The sequence below is a fragment of the Malus domestica genome, chromosome 04 (assembly GCF_042453785.1).
Source record: "Malus domestica chromosome 04, GDT2T_hap1".
Classification (NCBI taxonomy): domain Eukaryota; kingdom Viridiplantae; phylum Streptophyta; class Magnoliopsida; order Rosales; family Rosaceae; genus Malus; species Malus domestica.
The window spans coordinates 7829779-7850573 of record NC_091664.1 but is presented as its reverse complement, the minus strand read 5'-3'; the positions used below and the strand labels follow the sequence as shown (position 1 = coordinate 7850573).

The 20795-nt window shown below is 39.5% G+C and overlaps 2 protein-coding genes across 3 annotated transcripts in view; both read left to right on the top strand.

Moving 5' to 3' along the window:
- LOC103432993 (azadirone synthase LFS-like) overlaps positions 1 to 20795 on the top strand; it is an 89872-nt gene that overhangs the window by 46475 nt on the left and 22602 nt on the right. The gene's annotated exons all lie outside the window — the stretch shown is intronic.
- Positions 13320 to 20338, top strand: LOC103432994 (E3 ubiquitin-protein ligase HOS1). Of its 2 annotated transcripts, none has more exons than XM_008371212.4 (10): positions 13320 to 13606; positions 14230 to 14620; positions 14979 to 15113; positions 15226 to 15401; positions 15875 to 16279; positions 16397 to 16555; positions 17121 to 17621; positions 18209 to 18346; positions 18720 to 19444; positions 19580 to 20338. In XM_008371212.4, exons 1-10 carry the CDS (start codon positions 13493 to 13495, stop codon positions 19752 to 19754), a joined length of 2919 nt encoding a protein of 972 aa, XP_008369434.3. In that variant the 5' UTR covers positions 13320 to 13492; the 3' UTR covers positions 19755 to 20338. The 2 variants fall into 2 exon arrangements, with proteins under 2 accessions (XP_008369434.3, XP_070676559.1); XM_070820458.1 differs by having other exon boundaries at positions 13328 to 13606; positions 16397 to 16559; positions 17125 to 17621.

Sequence of the window (20795 nt, the reverse complement as noted above, 5' to 3'; positions counted from 1 at the left end):
TAGCATTGGTCATGTCTGCTCGAAAACTTCGCCCTTACTTCCAAACACTGTTCTAAAAATCCCCGCCTAAGCGCTAGGCCCCAGCCCACCGCCCCGATTAATGCCTAGGCCCCAGCCCACCGCCTAGACCACCTAGGCACCCGCCTAGACCCGCCTAGGTTGCAACTCACTTAGACAGAAAATACATAACTTTCATTTTGCATTTTGTTTTTTTCCAATAAATTGTAAGAGACTTGTTGCATACTTGAATGAACAAACATTATATCCTTATTTCACATGTTTTCATTATGTTCCAATACTTCATGATATATATGCATTCTATTTTGTAGTTTATGATGAAATTATATATATTTCAAGTAGAAGCAGACACTTATTTACATGAAATATGATAGATTTACTTAAATCCGCCTAGTCCGCCTAGGCGCCCGCCTAGCCGCCTAGGCGCTAGGCCCCAGCCCGCCGCCCGACTAGCGTCTAGCGACTTTTAGAACCTTGCTTCCAAGCACACTGCATCATCGTGCTTACCAATCATCCTCTTCGACAGATATTCCAAAGTCTTGACACTTCCGGGTGAATGATCAAATGGGCGATAGCATTGGGTGAGTTTGACATCTCCTACCAACCAAAGCCAGCTGAGAAAGGCCAAGCAATGGCAGACTTCATCGCCGACTTCACATATCCTGTTGACATTGTTTCTACGCCTAAAGAAGTGGTTTCATTACCATCGGAAGCTCAGAAAACAGAACCAACAGCCCCAGCATGGAGCCTATATGTTGATGGCTCGTCCAATCAACAGGGTTGTAGAGCAGGACTAGTCTTTACGACCCCTGACAAAGTGGCAATAGAGTATACTCTTCGTTTAAAATTCAAGGCGTCGAACAATGAAGCTGAATATGAAGCCCTCCTAGCAGGCTTACGTTTGGCCAAACACCTTGGGGTTAAACGAATTGATATCTTCAGTGACTCCTAATTGGTGGTTAACCAGGTCACCAACAACTTTGACGCTAAGGATAGCTCCATGGCAGCATATCTGACACAAACAGAATTATTGCTCAAGCACTTCCACTACCAAATCACCCAAATTCCTGGAGCGGTAAACAGTCATGCAAATGCTTTGGCTCGCCTCGCCTCAGCGGTGGAAGACAAGATTGGGAGAAAAATTCAGGTCGAATTGTAGGCAGCACCAAGCACCATGGCTGCAGAAGTGTGCAACTTACAACAGGGGGATAGTTGGATTACCCCGATTTATAGATTCCTTACTCATGGCACCCTTCCAAATGACAAAGTCCAAGCTAAGCAAATTCGATACAAGGCTACACGTTACTTGATCATTAATGACCAACTCTACAAGCGAGGTTTTAACCTACCATACCTAAGATGCCTTACGCCCGCAGAAGCGGGCAGAAGCGGAAACTGTCCTTCTGAAAATACATGAAGGAGTCTGCGGAGATCATGCTGGATCTCGATCCCTAGCATACAAGGCTTTTCGCCAAGGATATTACTGGCCAACACTCCACCAAGATGCCATCAGAATATCCTGCTCATGTGATAAGTGTCAACGCTACGCAACTATTCCTCACTCCCCTCCCGAGCCGCTCACTCCTATGATCAACCATTGGCCCTTCGCCCAATGGGGACTTGATTTGATCGGCCCAATGCCTGCAGGGAAGGGCAAAGTTCGCTATGCAATCGTTGCAGTTGACTACTTCACAAAGTGGGCCGAAGTAGAACCCTTGGCAACCATTACTAAGGCAAAAATAGAAGACTTCGTATGGAAGAACATCTTTTGCAGATTCGGCATTCCTAATGCGATAGTCACTGACAATGGGCGACAGTTCAACAACAATAAGTTCAAGATGTTCTACTCTAAGTTCAACATCAACTTATGTTTTGCCTTCCCAGCTCATCCCCAGTCTAATGGACAAGTTGAAGCTAACAATAAAATAATCAAGCGAACTTTGAAAACCAGCTTGAACAAGGTTAAATGTTGTTGGCCAGAATTTGTACCCCAAGTTCTTTGGTCATACCGCACTTCGTATCGGACATTAACAGGAGAAACCTCATTTTCACTTGCCTTTGGTACAGAGGCAATTGTCCCAGTTAAGCTTGAGCAAGCAACGTTCCGAGTTCAGAACTACGTGCAAAGCGAAAATGACAAACAACTTACCCTCAACTTAGATCTAGTCAAGGAACACAGAAACCAGGCTCACTTGAGGAATGTCGCTTACAAGCAGCACATCTCCAACTACTATGACTCAAGGGTCAAACCTCGTTCTTTCAAAGTAGGGGACTATGTATTAAAGAAAAGATTACTCTGCGACAGAGTCCTGAGTGAAGGAACACTTAGTCCAAATTGGGATGGACCGTTTGAAGTTGTTGGCATCAGTCGTCCTGGCTCCTACAAGCTTAGAAGCTCTGATGGCAAGACCCTTGGCCATCCATGGAACGCTGATCACTTGAAGTACTATTACAAGTAAACTTACATTGTACAAGTGTTAAGCTTCAGCCGTTCGGCATCCTATGTAACGAAGACTATTTGGCATGAATTCAATAAAGAGGTGATTTAGACAACTCGGTCCTAATCCTCTTACATTCCTAGCAATGAAACACTCAGGTTCAAAGCTTCAACATGAATGCTTCCAACATGAAACAAAGTCTAAGTATATGTCAACAAGACTATACAAATAAACGAACAGCTTCATAGTATATTCGTTCAATCATACATTCCAACACATTTATACATAAGCCAACTATGCTTTGAAAGGGTTCAACATACTTTATGTCATTCAACACTTGCTACAATGTGCCTAGACACCTTGCCCTTATTCTCACCAACCAAGTGATGAAATGTGAAGAAGGAACTCATCTTCATGCCACCAACCAGGTGATGAAATGTACAACCTTACTCTAATATCATTTGGCAACTTGCCACTCATGCCACCAACCAGGTGAAGAAGGAACTCATCTTCATGCCACCAACCAGGTGATGAAATGTATAACCCGTACTCTCCTTCATGCCACAAACTAGGTGATGAAATGTACAACCCGTACTCTAATATCATTTGGTAACTTGCCACTCATGCCACCAACCAGGTGAAGAAGGAACTCATCTTCATGCCACCAACCAGGTGATGAAATGTACAACCCGTACTCTAATATCATTTGGCAACTTGCCATTCATGCCACCAACCAGGGGAAGAAGGAACTCATCCTCGTGCCATCAACCAGGTGCTGAAATGTGATGAAAGGTGATGAATGAACTCACATTCGTACCACCAACCAAGTGAAGAAAGCAACTCACCATTCATTCCATCTACCAGAAGACGAGCGGTACCACTTGTACATATGAACTCCTAGCATTCACAAATAATAAAAAACCCTCAAGCTTGACAACTCAACTAGAAGAGCACTTATGCCCAACAAGAGTTATAGTCACCAACAAAGTCTTATTGCAAGCCAACAACAACTTCAGTGTATGCATACGAAGATCAAGCTATTCAGCCCTCTTGCATCTACTTCAAACATTTCCCCTTTGTAACAATGCAAACACTACAACTCGTAGAAAGCTTCACACACTATTGATTAAGACAGTGTGAAGCAAAACCAATTTATAGTGTCAACAAGAGCTTCATCAAAGGAGTTCAACCACAATTCTCAAAAGCTTCACACACCATTGATCAAGCCAATGTGAAGCAAAACCAATTTATGGTGCCAACAAGAGCTTCATCAATGGAGAGCAACCACAATTCTTAAAAGCTTCACACACTTTTGATCAAGACAATGTGAAGCAAAACCAATTTATGGTGCCAACAAGAGCTTCATTAAAGGAGTTCAACCACAATTCTCAAAAGCTTCACACTTTTGATCAAGACATTGTGAAGCAAAACCAATTTATGATGCCAACAAGAGCTTCATCAATAGAGGGCAACCATAATTCTCAAAAGCTTCACACTCTTGATCAAGACAGTGTGAAGCAAAACCAATTTATGGTGCCAACAAGAGCTTCATCAAAGGAGTTCAACCACAATTCTCAAAAGCTTCACACACTCTTAATCAAGACAGTGTGAAGCAAAATCAATTTATGGTGCCAACAAGAGCTTCATCAATGGAGGGCAACCACAATTCTCAAAAGCTTCACACACTCTTGATCAAGACAGTGTGAAGCAAAACCAATTTATGGTGCCAACAAAAGCTTCATCAAAGGAGTTCAACCACAATTCTCAAAAGCTTCACACACTCTTGATCAAGACAGTGTGAAGCAAAACCAATTTATGGTGCCAACAAAAGCTTCATCAATGGAGGGCAACTACAATTCTCAAACCTTCGAAGCAAATTCAAGACTGTTCGAAGCAAAATCAATTTATATGGTTCATCCAAACCTTCGACTACTATAAAGTGTGGCTTGCATCACAATCTCTTGCTCAACAATGTCGAAACAAAATTTGTATATGTTGTCTCTCCCACATTTTCAAATTTCTAGTTTCCCAAAAAAAAAAAAAAAAAAGGGAAATTCAACAAAGCTTCATCAATGGAGGACAACTGCAAAATCTCAAAAGCTTCACACTATCTTGATCAAGATAGTGTGAAGCAAAATCAATTCATGGTGCCCAACAAAGCTTCAACCTTAAAGCTTCACTTACAAAGCTTCAACACCAAAGCTTCACCTACAAAGCTTAAAATATATATATTTTCGGAAATTCGAAAATTAAAAAAAAAAAATTGAAAATTTGAAAAAAAAAAAATTGCCTAGGCCTCCTTTTCTTTGGGCCTAACAACTTTCATAATAAATATATATGACGGAGGAGTTTTGGGCTACCACTTAGAAAGGAAATGTCTTATTTGTCAACTCCCTCGACCGGAGACTTAGGGGACACCTACCATATGCTACTGCACCATGATACTCAGAAGTCTCACGACCACTCAGTGACTTGGATTTTTCAAGTCTCCAATTGAGAAGTTTTCCTCACTCAGGAAATTAAGGGAGCACTACCTCAACATACATTTTTCACTCTCAAAGGTTCAACATACAAGCTTTAACAAAAGAAAAAATTCAAAGAACTTAGTGGAGAAGGCCTTAGTGTATTTAACACAATACGTTGAAATGAAGCAAATCTTGTTTATTGATATCTCCGATAAGTTACAAATATGTACATATACTTGAATCAAAATAAACAAACAAGAGGGAGCCTTCACAAAAGTTGCTCATGAGAAGTCTCAGCAGTCGGCAGAGCCCTAAAAAGAGTAAGCACCAGAGGGTGATCATTCGGAGCCTCAGTACTGGGCAGAACCCTAGAAGGAGGAGGCACCGAAGGTTAATCATTCGGAGTTTCATTACGCGGTATAGCCCCAGAAGACGAAGGCAATAAATGCTTTTGGAACAAACCCACAAACCTCTGATGATCAAGCAAAATCTGACCATCAGATTCCTGCAGCTGGTCAAGCTTCCTCTTCATGTTTGTAGCATAGTCATGTGCGAGTCTGTGCAACTGTTTATTCTTATGCTTGAGCCCTCTGATTTCCTGTTTGAGACTTATTACTTCAGCCGCCAATGATTCAACTTGGCGGGTTCGAGTAAATAGGCGTTGGGCCATATTAGACACAGAACCTGCACACTGAACACTGAGAGCTAGAGAATCCTTAACAGACAACTCATCAGACCGTTTGGAAAGTAGTCTGTTATCTTTGGGAGTGAAAATGTTCCTGGCCACCACCGCAGCGGTCATATCATTCTTCATCATAGAGTCCTCAACGGTAAGAAGACCAGTAGGGGATAAGAAGGATGGACGCCATATGTTGTCTTGAGAAGGCATGACTGCCTCTTCACCAAAGTTCAAGTCAAAATGACAGTCGGATGGGCCAGACATTCTCAGAAATGATGAAGGAGAAATGAAGTGCAATAAATCTCTGAAGTAAAGGGAAAATTCCTATAAGCAATAACTCTCTGAATGTACTTCTTGCACACAATTGGTACCCTTATAAAAGAAAGGGCAACATGGTCGTTGGTTCAAAAATCGAAGAGACACCACTCTCCGGATTCCGAAGAGGCACCACTTTCCACACGCAACATTAGCTCCACGGGTACCACATATAACTTTGCCAAAGATCTCTGACAAAGTTTAGACACATAAATTTTGAAGGTCCAGCTACCCTACTATTACTCACAAGGGTAAAGGAACAACACCACTGCTTGATAACTAGAAAGTCTCAATGTGTGTCAACCTCCGTGCTCCGTCGTAAGGCAGACTGGCAAAAATGCCCAACCTTTACTCACATTTGAGAAAACACTCTCAACAAGATTGCTTGCTAAAAAATCGAAGAGGTACCGCCCTCCGAATCTCGAAAGCCAGACTTCCAACAGGATTACTTTCTCAAAAATCGAAGAGACACTACTATCCGAATCTCAAGAGTCAGACTCCCAACATGATTGCTTTCTCAAAAATCGAAGAGGCACCGCTCTCCGAATCTCGAGAGCCAGACTCCCAACAGGATTACGTGCTCAAAAATCGAAGAGGCACCGCTCTCCGAATCTCGAGAGCCAGACTCCTAACAGGATTATTTTTTCAAAAATCGAAGAGACACTGCTCTCCGAATCTCGAGAGCTAGACTCCCAACAAGATTGCTTTCTCAAAAATCGAAGAGGCACAGTTCTCTGAATCTCGAGAGCCAGATCCCCGACAGGATTGCTTGTTCGAAAATCGAAGAGGCATCGCTCTCCGAACTTCGAGAGCTAGATTTCCTTAGATAAAGCTTATCTGCAATCTTCACACGCAACATCAGCTTTCCAGATATCATAGACCACTTTTTCAAAGTGCTCTGACCAAGTTAAAACATGTGAAGCTTGCAACTCCCACTACATTGCTATGACCAAGAAGGGTAAAGGAATATCACTACTACTTGTTGTTAGGGAGACTCATATATATGTCGACCTCCATCCTCCACAGCCAGTCAAACCTGCAAAAAAAAATGCTCAACTTTTCTTCACATCCGAGAGGGCACTCTCAGCAGAGTCTCTCAAAATACTCAGCTTCTTTTCCTCTTGATAATACCTCTGCAAACAAGCCACACCAGAGCAAGAGTATCTCATATCATCAGGGTTAAAAGAGCATCCCATATCATGCTTTTTCCTTGTCTTTTCTTTTGGCATTGTTCTTACCTGCAAGACAAGGAGAAAGAGAGCAGTTAGTCAGCACTTGGAATCAAGCTTCCAGTCAGGAACTGACTGCCTGGAACCATTTGCCTGATTACTTACCTGGCATTGATCTCGAGTACTCATCTTCAACATCTTATGCTTCCAGAGAAGATACCACATCTGCTTGAGGAACAGATAGGGCAAGTGAAAAAGATACAAGGAAACATGTGGAGACAAGCGTAGTAGAACATGTGCCGATACATCCACTACTTTGTCAAAAGCAAAAGTATCCCATATCATCAGGGTCGAACATACTCTAGATTTGATAGACTTGTTTTGACCCTCAAATTCTTGAGTCGGCCTTATACTCTGGAGGAAACCAGAAAACCCTCCAGCCTAGTTCAAGAATAAGCCTGTGGAAAGTTACTTCTTCAAAAGCAAAAGTATCTCATATCATCTCTTCTCCATTTGCTTCTCCTTATCCTGTGTGCTATTTACGACACAAGGAGAATGAGAACAATCAACCGGAAGCCGAAGTCGAACCTCCGATCCAGGTTGCTTGCTTGGAAATCTGATTGCTTACCTTATCTGTTACCTCATTCGGCAAATCTCCTAGCTCGGCGACTTGGGGGACTCCTACTATAGGGTTTGTATCACACTTGGCCAAGCTCGAAACTACAAGTAAGCTTCAAATGAAATTGATACATTACCTTGTGCATCTCCATCGGTTAAAGATACCACCCCTGGATGGAGGAAAAGTACTTCCAGAGAAGATGTCATATCTACATATGAGACATATAAGACAAGTGAAAATGATACCACACTTCGGTACTTAGAAGTTTCGTGATTACTCAATAGCTTGGATCTTGCAAGTCCCCAACCGAGGAACTTCCCTCACTCGGGAACTTAGGGGAGCACTGTTTGTACCATACTTGGACCAATCCCAAAACTACTGAGCACTGGTCAACGTTATACTGTCAATGAGCCAGAAGAGTTTCCCTCAAACCAGAAGGCCAATCACAGCGCGACACGTGTCGACATCAGAAGCCAATCATAGTGCGACACGTGTTAACATTAGAAGTCAATCACAACATGACACGTGTCAATGTCAGAATGAAACTAGAGACACTCTTCTATAAATAGAGATCATTCTCTCACAATATTTCCTAATGTCATTTGTACTAAATCATTCACTAGTACTCACTAAAGGAGAGCTTGAACCTATGTACTTGTGTAAACCCTTCACAATTAATGAGAACTCCTCTACTCCATGGACATAGCCAATCTGGGTGAACCATGTACATCTTGTGTTTGCTTCCCTGTCTCTATCAATTTACATACTTATCCACAATAGTGACCGGAGCAATCTAGCGAAGGTCACAAACTTAACACTTTCTGTTGTACCAAAATCCCCACTGATTTTGTGCATCAACAACTGCTAATAATCACACCTAAGCTCATAAAAGGTCCAATTAATATGACTCTACCATAACTATTGAATTTCAGAAAAGGGACATCATAAACGGATTCAGGACGTCGAAAAACATGAGGGGGCACCTCGAGTACCCCCACGCGTCGCCATAGAAGCCTTCACGTGCCATTTTGGGTTGTCGAAAAAGTCGTGTGTACTCCACGAACTAGCCAAGATAGACGCCTACGTGGGGCCTATGATCTAGGTTGGCCCTAGTTGGGTTGGGTTGAGGGTTTTGGGCCAAGGGTTAAATGGGTCTGGGCTACAAGGTTGGGCTTGGGCTTGGGCCTATGTTTGGGTTTTGGTTCAGATAGGGCTGAAGGCCTTGGGTTTAGACTTTAGGGTTATTAGATTTGGGCTGGGTTTAGTGGGCTGAAGGCCCAGGTTTTCATTGCCCAAAGGCTTGGGTTCTATAGATCTGGGCTTGGCCTAGAGGGTCTTGGGTTTTGACTTACTGGGTCGGGTCGACCCGGTTTCAGATTAGTTTCGATGGAAAAGGAGGCTGGAGCTTTTCGAGCTCCATTCAACTCCGATTCTCCACCCTAACCTATGATTTACCCACCAAATTGAATACCACCAAGAGTATTTTATGAATATACCATTTGTTTCCCAAGTGGTGGTCAGAGCTGGCTGGGATTGTCATCTGAAACCCACGGCTCACACCGGGAACCTGGGTTTGGTTTCCTTCCCACATCGGGAGGTCAAGAGGCTCGCCGGTGGGTGGTGGTGGTGTCGTCGCCGTCGTGGTATGGGTGTGTGTGGATTGCTAGGGGGAGGAGAGCACAGAGATAGTTTTGGGGGAGATGAGAGAAAGAGAGAAAAGTGAGGGAGAGAGAGAGAGAGAGCTGAGTTGCTTTGGGTCGGGGGGACAAAAACTGAAGGTAGGTCCCTTGGGAACACCAAACAAGACCCAAAAGTAAATCTATTTCAAAATATCCCATTTTTTTGTGAAATTACATAAATGCCTTTTTGTTTTAAAAAAAACTCCAGGACGGGTTGTTACAGTCATTGTGTGTCGTTATGGTGTTGCTACGTTTTTGGGTGGTTTCCGATTAATGAAGGTCAGTTTCGACTTTCATAGCAAAATTGTTCAAAAGGGTAATTTTGTAAAAGTGTGATCAATAGTACAACCAATTGTCAAAACATGTTTAAAGTGGCGAATTTCCCAAAATAAAATTAGGCCCTTTTATATGGAATATACAACTTTAATTTTTATTTTTTATTTATTCAAGCTAAATGTGAAGTGTGAGCCTCAAAATATGAGAAAAAGAAAAACCCTTCTAGCCCAACAATTTAGCCTAATCAATTGAATTATGAGGCAAAGTGGCCCTAACCCAAGCCTTAAACAATGTGAGACCGGCTTAAAATTAAGCAAAAAAAGAAACAAACATGAGCATAACAACTCCTTGTAAGCCAATTGAAAGATGACACATATATAAGTTGTCAAATTTTTCTCCATAAGTTGTGCATCAAAGGAAGAAAGATAAATGATGGTAAAATTGAAAAAGGTCAAATAACAAAATCACATCAAACTGACATATTCCACCTACTAGTGTAGATATGTTCTCAACATGCGGCACGGGTTTTTGATAAAAGCAGCTAGGTATCATGAAAGTGGCACTAATCTCAAGGATGAGGTGAGATTCTTTAGTCTCAAGCATTCTAAGAAGTTCAAAGATCCACCAAACAAAGACAAATATGACCTTTTGTCAATTCAATCGGCCCCTCGTTTATGGCACATTGTTTTGAATCGATACAAAGATAAACCTTCGCCAAACCAATCAATACCAAGGTCATCTACAAGGCCAAAGGAAAGAAATGGCCAAAGAAGCTAAGAGAAGAGCGAAGATGAATTCCTGAAAATAATTGACTTATGCAATGGAGACAACTGTAATGCAAAACTTACAAGAGGCAAAGTTAAGGAAGAACAAAAAAAATATGAGGAGTATGCCAAAATGGTGGAGTTTCAACAAATAGAATTGTGAAAGGATGAAGAAATTAGAATAGAAATAGATGATAGAATTATGGAGGGGACTAGCTAAATGACGCGAACAAGAAAAAAATTTAGTTGAAAGAGGCAACGAGCAATCACTGATGGGCAAGGGAGTAGGGGTGGTGAAATGATGATATCTATCATCCCGAACACCAAACAATGGATTGGATTCAAAGCCTAGCCTAGCCAATCCCTGCCAATCCACTTTTATCCTTAAAGCCCAATCTCTCCAGCCTATTAAATGGACTTTAAGGGTGCGTTTGTTGCATCGGACTAGACTAGCTTCAAGTTAGACTATCTTAGAATAGACTAAGGTAGACTAACTTAGTAAAGCATTTGGTGCAGTATTGGATTAAAAAAATAATAATTAACAACTATAATATTATATTATTTAATACACATCTAATAATATTTTATTAATAATTCAAGCTTTTTCTTCTTCTTTTTTTTTTCTCTAAAATACCTAGAACATTCAACCTCACTTTGGAGAATTCTTTCATTTTCTTCCTCTTTGTTTCCGGCTCCCATTATCTCTTCCCATCTTTTTCTTGCAAACCAACATCCTTCAAAACCATTTTTCTTGCAAAATTGTCCCCAAAGCTACTCTCTCTCCTCTCTCTTCGTTCCTCCATCTCTCTTCAACCAAAGCTATTCTTTCCCGTTCTCTCTCTACAATTTTATGGGAAAAAGGGAAAAACTTTATGGGAACTTTTGGGAATAGGACAAAATTTTCTATTGGGATTGTTGTTGTTATCGATTTGCATTTTTTTTATTGAATTTTGGTGTTGAGGTTTAGGCTGTGGGTGGCCCTGGGTTTCAGATATGGGCATGGGGTTGGCAAACGGAGTTGCCTAGAAGCATGCTTACAGACTTGCAGCATGTAGACGTCGTACATAGGTTTGGAGACGGGATTAGCAATCTCATGGTTGTTTAGGGGTTTTGCTAGGACCAACTAACCTTTGCTTTAGTCGAGGCGAGTGAGGGGCTGAGAGCTAGTCTCATTAGGGTTTAGGAACTTTAATCCCTACAAGGAACAAACACAGGATTGGTTAACCCTTAGTCATGTCCAATCCATTGAACTTTAGTGAGGGTAAACAAACGCTTCGTAAAAATGCTTTTAAATCATATGAGTACCGAGTAATCAAACACAAATGTTTAAGCATTTGAGATATAAACCTCTTGCACACATGACCTTGGTTTTGAAAAGAAAGGAAAAGTATATAAACTTGAACATAGTCAATTGACTAAAGCATATATGTTATGCTTGGAGCATCTCCACATAAGCTATAACAGTAAAAAAAGACAGCTACTAATTGTTTCTAACTAAAATGTCAAATCCTATGTGACATGACATGAAATGGCAACAAAGGGGGTTGCTATCAAATTTGACAGTAGTTTCAAATATTTTTTAATTAATTATTAAATGTCTTTTATTAATTTTTAATAGTTTAGTCATTTATTATAATAAATGTTATTGAACAGTGCAATCTGTTTGTATGTTGCGTCTTTAATTTTTTTTTTAAATACACGATTCCTTTCAATTTAATCAACGCATGCCTCTTTCTGTTTGTATAATGCCTCTTTCAATTTAATCAACGATATTCCTTTCAATTTAACATGCTGTGCTCTCAAAACTTCATACAGTGAACTATTTTGTTGGGTTATTTGCCACAATGAATTATTAAGAATTTTTATCATGAATTATAATGTAAAATTTTTGCTGGGTTTCAATGCAATTAATATGATTTTTTTTATCATGAATTATTTATATGAGGTATTCATCAATTTCCCCCCTGAACTTGTGACTATTGGCCAATTTCCCCCCTCAACTTTAATTTTGGCCAATTTCCCCCCTCAACTCTCATAATTAGTCAATTTCCCCCCTCAACTTTAATTTGGCCAATTCCCCCCCTCAACTCTCATAATTAGTCAATTTGCACCATACTGTTAATTTTTTAATTTGATCATAATTAAACAAGTGTGTGTAAGAAACTAAATAAGATGTATGTTAATCATTTTCCTATGTCTTTATCCTATTACAAATAGATTAAAATTTAGAATTTTACAATTTATCATAGATAGTATTATTAGTCATAATAAATCAGTATGAAGTAATTTTATTTGATTTTTTTACTATACAAAATTGATAACGAAAAGGATTGATGTGTACATTTTTGTATGTAAATACAATTTTCTTTATAAAAGTGAAAGCTAAGTTTAAGTTTAAGTAAATTTGACATCTCCTTTAGAGCAACTCCAGCCTTCTACTTTGCTCGGGGGACGGGCTGCAGGAAGGGGCCCGAGGGCCGGTTGATTCTTCTCCAGCCATGGAGGGCCCGAGTGAGGGTGGGAGCCTGAGCATAAGGGGGTGGAGAGTTGACAGGCCTGCAGCCCGAGGGCCAAGGCATTTTTTTATTGTTTTTTGTGTCAGCCCGAGGCCCTACAGCCTCATTTCCCTATTTTTTTTATTTTATATTATTTAAACAAACAAAAAAAACTACTATTTTATTACCTATTGATAGGGGGAGGGCTCTAAGGGTGGAGATGCAAAAGGTAATTACGGTTTATTAATGGTAGTTACTATTTATTAAAGGCAGTTACTGTTCAATAGGGTGGATTCAATAATGGATTGCCAGAAGAGCTCCAAAGGTGGAGTTGCTCTGGGATAGTCTTATGCGGCCGAATCTCGTGAATATGTGGGCCTACTTTGGGTCAATTTTTCTCTTGTTCCCAATTTTTTTTTTATCCTTTTCCCAAACAACCCTCGCTCTCTCCCCTTCTCTCTCACTCTCTCTCCTCTACCTCTGAAGCTTCCCTAAAACCCACCCGCTTCAACCTCACTTCAGCAATTCATCTCTGCAGCGTTTCGTAGGGAATCACCTCTCGCACTCTCGGAGAAATGGATAGGAGATTAAATGGACCAACTGGACCTTCGAGCTCCGTCAATGGCGGCCCAGCGACAAGATCTGGTTCTCATGCTCCGCAACCTAACTACAATAGTCGAGCTGTTCAGGTTCATCTCTATTTATTTTCGTTTTCCGTTTCCTTTAAAATAGATACTGCCTAAAACCCTAGCTGTCTCAATAGCCACGGTTTGGTTCCCGTTGTCTGCGTTTTTGTTCAAAATCCGTAGAGGTAGTTGTTTAGGGCTATTACGGTGAGGTTTTGGTGGGTTTTGGAGAATTTTATTTGTGAATTGTACTGGGAGTTTGGGTAGGCAGATTTTGGTAATTATTGTTTATGTTGTTTTACTACTGAGTGCAATGGGAAAATTGTTTTGAAAGGTACACCCTGATGCATGTAGCTGCATCATATGAACTTGTGCATTCAAAGTTAGTATATAGGGTTTTAGAAATGTTAAAAGAGAGTGTGTGGAGAAGTGGATTGAGGCGCGGTGTACCGGAAATGTTCGGTTTTAGGCTAGCAACTTAGCACAAAATTGGGAGGTGAAGTAAAGGTGTTATGTTTAAAGCACTTATTTACTTCAATTTCAGACAAATATTTGGTGTACTAGGTTTGGTTGTTCTTAATATTCACCTTATCGAACAATCTCTAATATCTGGAGTTATATGTAGTACTTTGTAGTTAAAGAAGATCAGAAGTCATTTGTATTTTGCTTTATAATTTTAATTTCAGGAAGCATTGGAACAGTTGGCATCGATTGATCTGATTGACTTATGCAATGAATCTAAAGTTGAGTGCTGTCGGGCAACACGAGACTTGAGGAGTTGTGGACGACAAGTAAAGGATGTGCTCATCTCATGTGGACATGCTTCATTATGTGCAGAGTGTAGCCAGCGCTGTGATGTGTGTCCCATTTGTAGAATTCAAATACCAAAGAATGGCGCAAAATTATGCCGACGCCTTTATGATCAGTGTCTAGAAGCTCATCTTATACCCAAAAGATGTGATAAGAGTTTTCAAGAGAAAGAAGATGGGGAGGAGCAAATATCTGCTGATGTCCAACGCCTTTATTCTTTATTTGATATTGCCCTGGAGAATAACTTAGTTTCTTTGATATGCCACTGTATCCTTTAATGATCTTTCGATTCTTTACCTTTTCGTTTTTGTTTTGTATTATTTGTTCACGTGATAGAGAGTTCAGTTTTTGAAAATGACCATAACTTTTAATATCTTCCAATTATATGGAAAGGGGAGTACGTAAAAAAAGATAAAAATTCTTGTTCCTCAGGGTAAAAACTCATATTATTCTAGGGAGTAATTTGAATCAACTGCTAAACAGATAACTAGGATTAATGTCCTCTTGATAGTGCCACTCATGCGTTATAGGACCTTTTGTCTTTCTTGAAACTTAACTGCAACTTCTGTTAATTGTTCATATTTATGTTGATCATTTCATGTTTTCTTTGACATAGAATAAACAGATGTTACAGATGTTTGTTTGGATGAAAGTGCAGTATCCAGTGATCCCGTTATTGCTTTTTTGTTGGATGAAGTGGTTGTGAAGGATTGGTGCAAGCGAACATTCCAGAACATCATCACAGAACTTCAAGGCATTTGTATCCTTTTTTCTTTCTCAGATATTTTCAAATATAAATCCCGTAGTTATTTTCTGTTCATTTGTACTTTGCATTATTTGAATAATTTTATTTCCTAATCTACCATCCTAAGATAATCTTGAAGCAGAACCGATGAAGTCTATGTTGAGTTTACTTCTTAAGTTCTCAGTACAGTTGGCTGGCATATCCAGTGTGATTGAAGTTTTGGATTCATCTTTTAAAGGGTCTTTTTCAGCTCAGCTTCATGACTTTCACCAGCTTCAAGAGAGCATATTAAAGACAAAGCAGGTTGTTGCTATGATGGTTTAATTTTTGGTTTATCATAAAAGTGTTGCCTGATTTTTATTTGTGAATATTTTCTGTGACTGATAACATATTATACATGCTTTAGTTCTCTAAAGAACTAATAGTTTGTATTCTATACTTAAACTCTCAAAGAACTAATAATTTATTTACCTACTATTTTAAAGGCCTGAAATTCTGAAGCTTTGGAAACACAAGAAGTGACATTCTTTTGGACTTTTCATGGAACTTTAACTGTTTCCTTTGTGCATCTTTTCACTCGTGCCTAAAACTTTCTTGCAGCAAAATCACTACCAGTAATATGACACTACTACCTTATCAGTTTGGTCAAGTTTTACATGTTTCTTCTGAACTGTTCTCAATTAAGGATTTTCAAAGAGAATGGGTTTCCAATAAATTTTTTCATGTGTCTGCAAATAATTTCTAATTGGTCTTTGAAATTTGGTTTTTGATTTTAGCATATGGAGGTTATGATATGGTGTGTAAGACATGAGTTCCTTGAGAAAGTGAGGCCTCGTTATACTGATTTCTCATCATGGCATTCTCTTGTCCGCGAAAGGAAATATGCTGCAATTAAGCGTTCTTGGCCTGATTCAGTAAATAACTCTGAAGAGTCCAGTGGACAGGAAGGTACCCTATTTATTGAAGATGCCCTGGTAAATCTGGAGGTTGGGCAGGGAAATACAGAGAAATTGGTGGAGGGATTAAAACTAGGATCTTTGCAGAAGGATGGAGTTTCATCAGTTCTCAGGTCTAAGATAGAAGGGGTTGCAGGATGCTATCCATTTGAAAATGTTCGAGCTGCTGTTGATATACTTTTTCTATGTGGTAGTTCAGATTTGGTGGTTGCGAAGCAAGCTATTGTATCCTTTGTTTTTCTTTAAATTTTGGATATTTCTTAATTCTGCATATCCTGAACTGGGCATAAATTCTGCCTCCCCTACCTCCAGGGATACCTGTATTTCCTTTATTGATAACAGTTTCTATATTACCTATTTGATCGGCATTGGACAATGCCTGATGAGCAATGGAGGCACCTTCTAGATGATTTTGGAGCTACTTTTGGCATACCCAGGCAATTACTACTGGAATCCTTAATCTTTTATCTTTTGGATGATCACACAGATAAAGCTCTGCAGGCAAGTTCATTTCAATTTTTTCAGATGGTTGATGCTTTTGATGCCTATTTTTCTTTTATTTAGTGCCATTAGTTTCTTGTTTAACCAATTGTATCAAGGTTCTTAATGCTATTTATTTTTATATTTTAGGCATGGTTCACATGTCTATGGTAAGACTGGCTTCTAAAAAAAGGGTTCTCTCCGGTCCTTGCTACTCTAGAAGGCCAGGTTTCAACTTGAGAATCTCAATAAGCTTTGTGTCAAATGAATCGACTTGTTTAAAAATAAAATAAAAAACGGATTTATTTGACTATAGCTGTTGTTGCACTGCTTGTTCAAGTTCCAAGTAAACCACTTTTTAATTTTGTCGTTAGGATAATTAGATGAATTGGTTCATGGTATGATGTTTATGATCCAAGAATATATGAAAACTTTGAAATAGTAGTAGATTATATGTGAAACTATTTGCATCTTGACTGGGGAAAAACTATGAAATATTTAGTTTTGCATTTTGTTATATTGGTATTTGATTATTTAGTCTCAAAATATCATTTTAAATAATTATTCTTCATAATAAATTTCTCAGGAAGCTTGTCACCTTCTTCCAGAGATCTCTGGTCCAGCAACTCATCCTAAGATTGCACAAGTACTATTAGAAAGGGGTAATTCTGATACAGCTCTTTTGGTTATACGGTGGTCCGGGCGTGATGGTACATCAAAGTCGTCAATTTCACTTGGTGAGGCTGTTACTGCAGTTCGGGTGAGGGTAGAGTGTGGACTTTTCACCGAAGCATTTATACATCAAAGAATGCTGTGTACCAAAGTCAAGGAGAAGATGTTGAAGCTTGGAGAATTGGGGGATGCAACTGATGATTCAAAAAGCAAGTATGGGAGTTGGGAAGACTGGGTGGAGATATTGATCACTGAAATTTGTGTCCTCTGTATACGACGGAACATGGTAGACCGAGTGATAGAGTTGCCTTGGAACTCTGATGAAGAGAAACATCTCCACAAGTGCCTGTTAGATTATACTATTGATGATCCTTCCTCAACTATTGGAAGCCTTCTTGTCGTATTCTACATTCAGGTAATTATTGTCTATGTTTATTGTTGACTTCGGTTCAAATTGGAGTAGTTGTGGTAAGCATCTTGCTATTGCTATGTTCATGTGCATCTTGAGGGAAGTCATCGTGAATTTGTTGGTAGTTCTGTAGCTCATAATGCATCCGAAGCTTGAGATTAGTAGCTTATTTCCTCTGGGGCCTGTGATGATGTGAGAGTTGAAGATGACCTGCAAATGAAGGGATCACAGGCCTTTTTTATTAGCTATGTGGCATTTTAGCAGGAGTCTCACTTACTATTTTCAAAAGTATTCATCTGGTTTTCTTATAGGGAAATGATAAACACACTCCCTTTTCTTCTCTAACACACCCCTGATTGATCATGTTCATTGTTTTTGTATGATTTATTTAACCCGATTGCCTGAAATAAAGAGGGGTGTGTGAGAGACTAAAAAGGGCATGTGAAAATCAGCACCCTTCTTATATTATTAGTTTGTAGATTATTTTATTTACTTATTTATCCAAGCTATATTTCAGTACTTAATTCTGTTGAAAAAGCAAGCTTTGTGATCAGATGTGCTGACATAAGTTGCCCATTTCCCCCCCTTCTAAGCGGTACCGGTACTCTGAAGCTTACCAAGTTGATCAAATACTTAAAAACCTGGAGGAGGAGTTCATTTCAAAGAATTCTGTCAGTGAAGAAGTTTTATCTCGAATGAGATCAATGAGCAGATGGAGAGCTGGATTAATTGTAAGTGGTTTAAGTGTTAAGACTGTATGAGGACATTTTGGTCTCTGAGTATACCCTAATTGGTGGAGTATATGGTCGTCAGTTTTGTGAATTCCTTTGCTTATATTCTTATTTTGATACTTAGCGGTATCTTGTAATGCAATGTATGATCGAGCTAAACAAAGTAGTTTATTCGAGCCAATGTTAGCAATCTATATGACAATCAGAAGCCTACTAGTCTTTTTGTGGTTAAACATTTCTGCATTTGGGTTGATACTGATTGTCTTTCTAGGGAAAACGTGTTTCCATTGCTTGAAGCATGGTGGAGTTCTATTTGTGGGTGCATGGTGCTCACCTTGTTTTTCTTTTGTAATGCTTTGCTTTTGATGGACAGGATAAATGCATGGAGTTGCTACCAGAAGTCCAACGACAAGAAATAAAGTCGGGAAAGTTTCCTGAGGTAGCTGTTACCACCTCTAGTGAAGTTGAAACGGCAGCAGCATCACTTCCTGAAGTGCAAAAGTCACAATCAATTAGTATGCTGATTCCTTCATCCATTGATTCTTCTCTTGGTTTATGGTCGGATTGTGTGAATCCTTCCTGGAAACCGTCAATATCTGAAACACCGAAAAAAAGAGTTGGGTTGGTTGACAGTTATCGCTCTGAACTTGGTAACAATGGTTCAGTTCTTCATGAGAAGTTACTTAGCAATTCTGAAACACAATGGAAGCCTGATGATAGCATAAACAAGGCTTTCAACTTTGAAGATGCATCAACTCCTGGAATTCATTGGGCGACTCCCCCCTCATCCGTTAAGGACAGGAAAAAGAGTTCATCAAGAATACTTTCAAATAGCCGTCTCCAAGACAATCAATATGCTAAAATGTCACCCGAAACGGAACGGAACAAGCGGTTCAACCCATTCCAAAATACAAGTCCTTCGAACTTTTACAGCGCTGATTCTAATCCAGTAACTACACCCAGCAGCAACCATGGCCTGTTTAAAGATTCCGCAACAGACCTGCATCGGAGTGTGAACAGTAAGGGGTTCCAACGAGATAGGGACAATAGGACTTGGAATATGGCTTCCAAGGATGACCCAATGGACATTTCTTTGAGGTGAGAATTCAACAATTTTATCACCTCTTGCCCCACTAAAGTTGCTTTTCTTGCTTTGTTGCCTGTGTGGTTAACCACTGTTGGAGGAGGTTTTGTTAATCTCCATTTAATACAAATGATTTTTCTAATCTTCAGCTATGGAGAAAAGAGTCATGTGATTGAGGACGAAAACTTAAACAATGGACCGAGATGGAGGTCTGACGAAGCTAGTGACGAGGAAGAGGAGCAGAGTCCACAGAAAGCTATTGGGATCACTCGTCATGCTTCTACTGCGAGGGCATTACGAAGAACTAGATTTTCCAAGCGATGACGATATTCCACATGCACTTTTTCTCTTAACTTAAAATGAACTCTTGTCCAGCCATGGTCCTTCCTCAGTATGGTCTGGGTAGGAGGTAACCTCGAAGGGATATAGAGAAACGAGAGCGGCTTTCTTGTACATGCCGGATGAGTTGAAGGGGTTCCCTTCGGAGGGCAAGTAATTATAGTGTAGACAAAACTGTTTTATAGCTGTGCCGTGCGGCTAAGTTGCATTTAATCGGATTGTCTAATTTGACGGGCCATTTCCTCTTCCTTCCTGCAATTGTGTGCATCTAAGTTTATCAGAGATGAAGTTGTGGTTTTTTAGCGGCTACGAATTGTGCAGGAGTGGGGAGATTTTTGAATCCTTGTTGAAGTAGTTTGATTGCTGAGAGGTTGAGGCAAAAAGGGCTTTGTAGTTGCAACATTTTGGAGCTCTAGTTTAACATTAAATACGTTTGTTTTATGTGAATGATAAATGCTCACTCGACAGAAGAAATAATGTTTAGTTTGTCCTTGATGTGTATTATCTCTAGTTTAATAGATGCTAATAATACCAATGCATCAGCAAATGAGCATTCGGTATGGTTTAAATAGACGGTCTTCTTAGCATTATTGTTTATGAAAAAATGACAATAAGAATGAAATATGAGAATTTAACAAAGAAATGAACTCAACGGGTTGGTTTAATAGATAGCTAGCAAAGATTTGAAACCTTGAACTCAAATTCGAACTCACTAGTCATATAGACGTATTTCTGGAATCACTAGCGTTGCTTTTGTGTACTTTTTAATTCGTAGGTAAAAGTGTGTCTATCACCACATACATGTGGTATTGGAGTTGTATGAGGAGAGAGATTATTCCGTCAACATGTGATGGATAGATCCTCGCATTCAATTTGAATTATGTTAGCGTAATTAGAGTAATGGTAGAATGTATAATACTACTCACTAATGTATTTTATATATTCGTTTTCTGATTTGTCCAAATAAAAAAAATGACACCAAAAATCTAAAAAAAATTAAATAATATATCTATTGTTTTTCAAAAC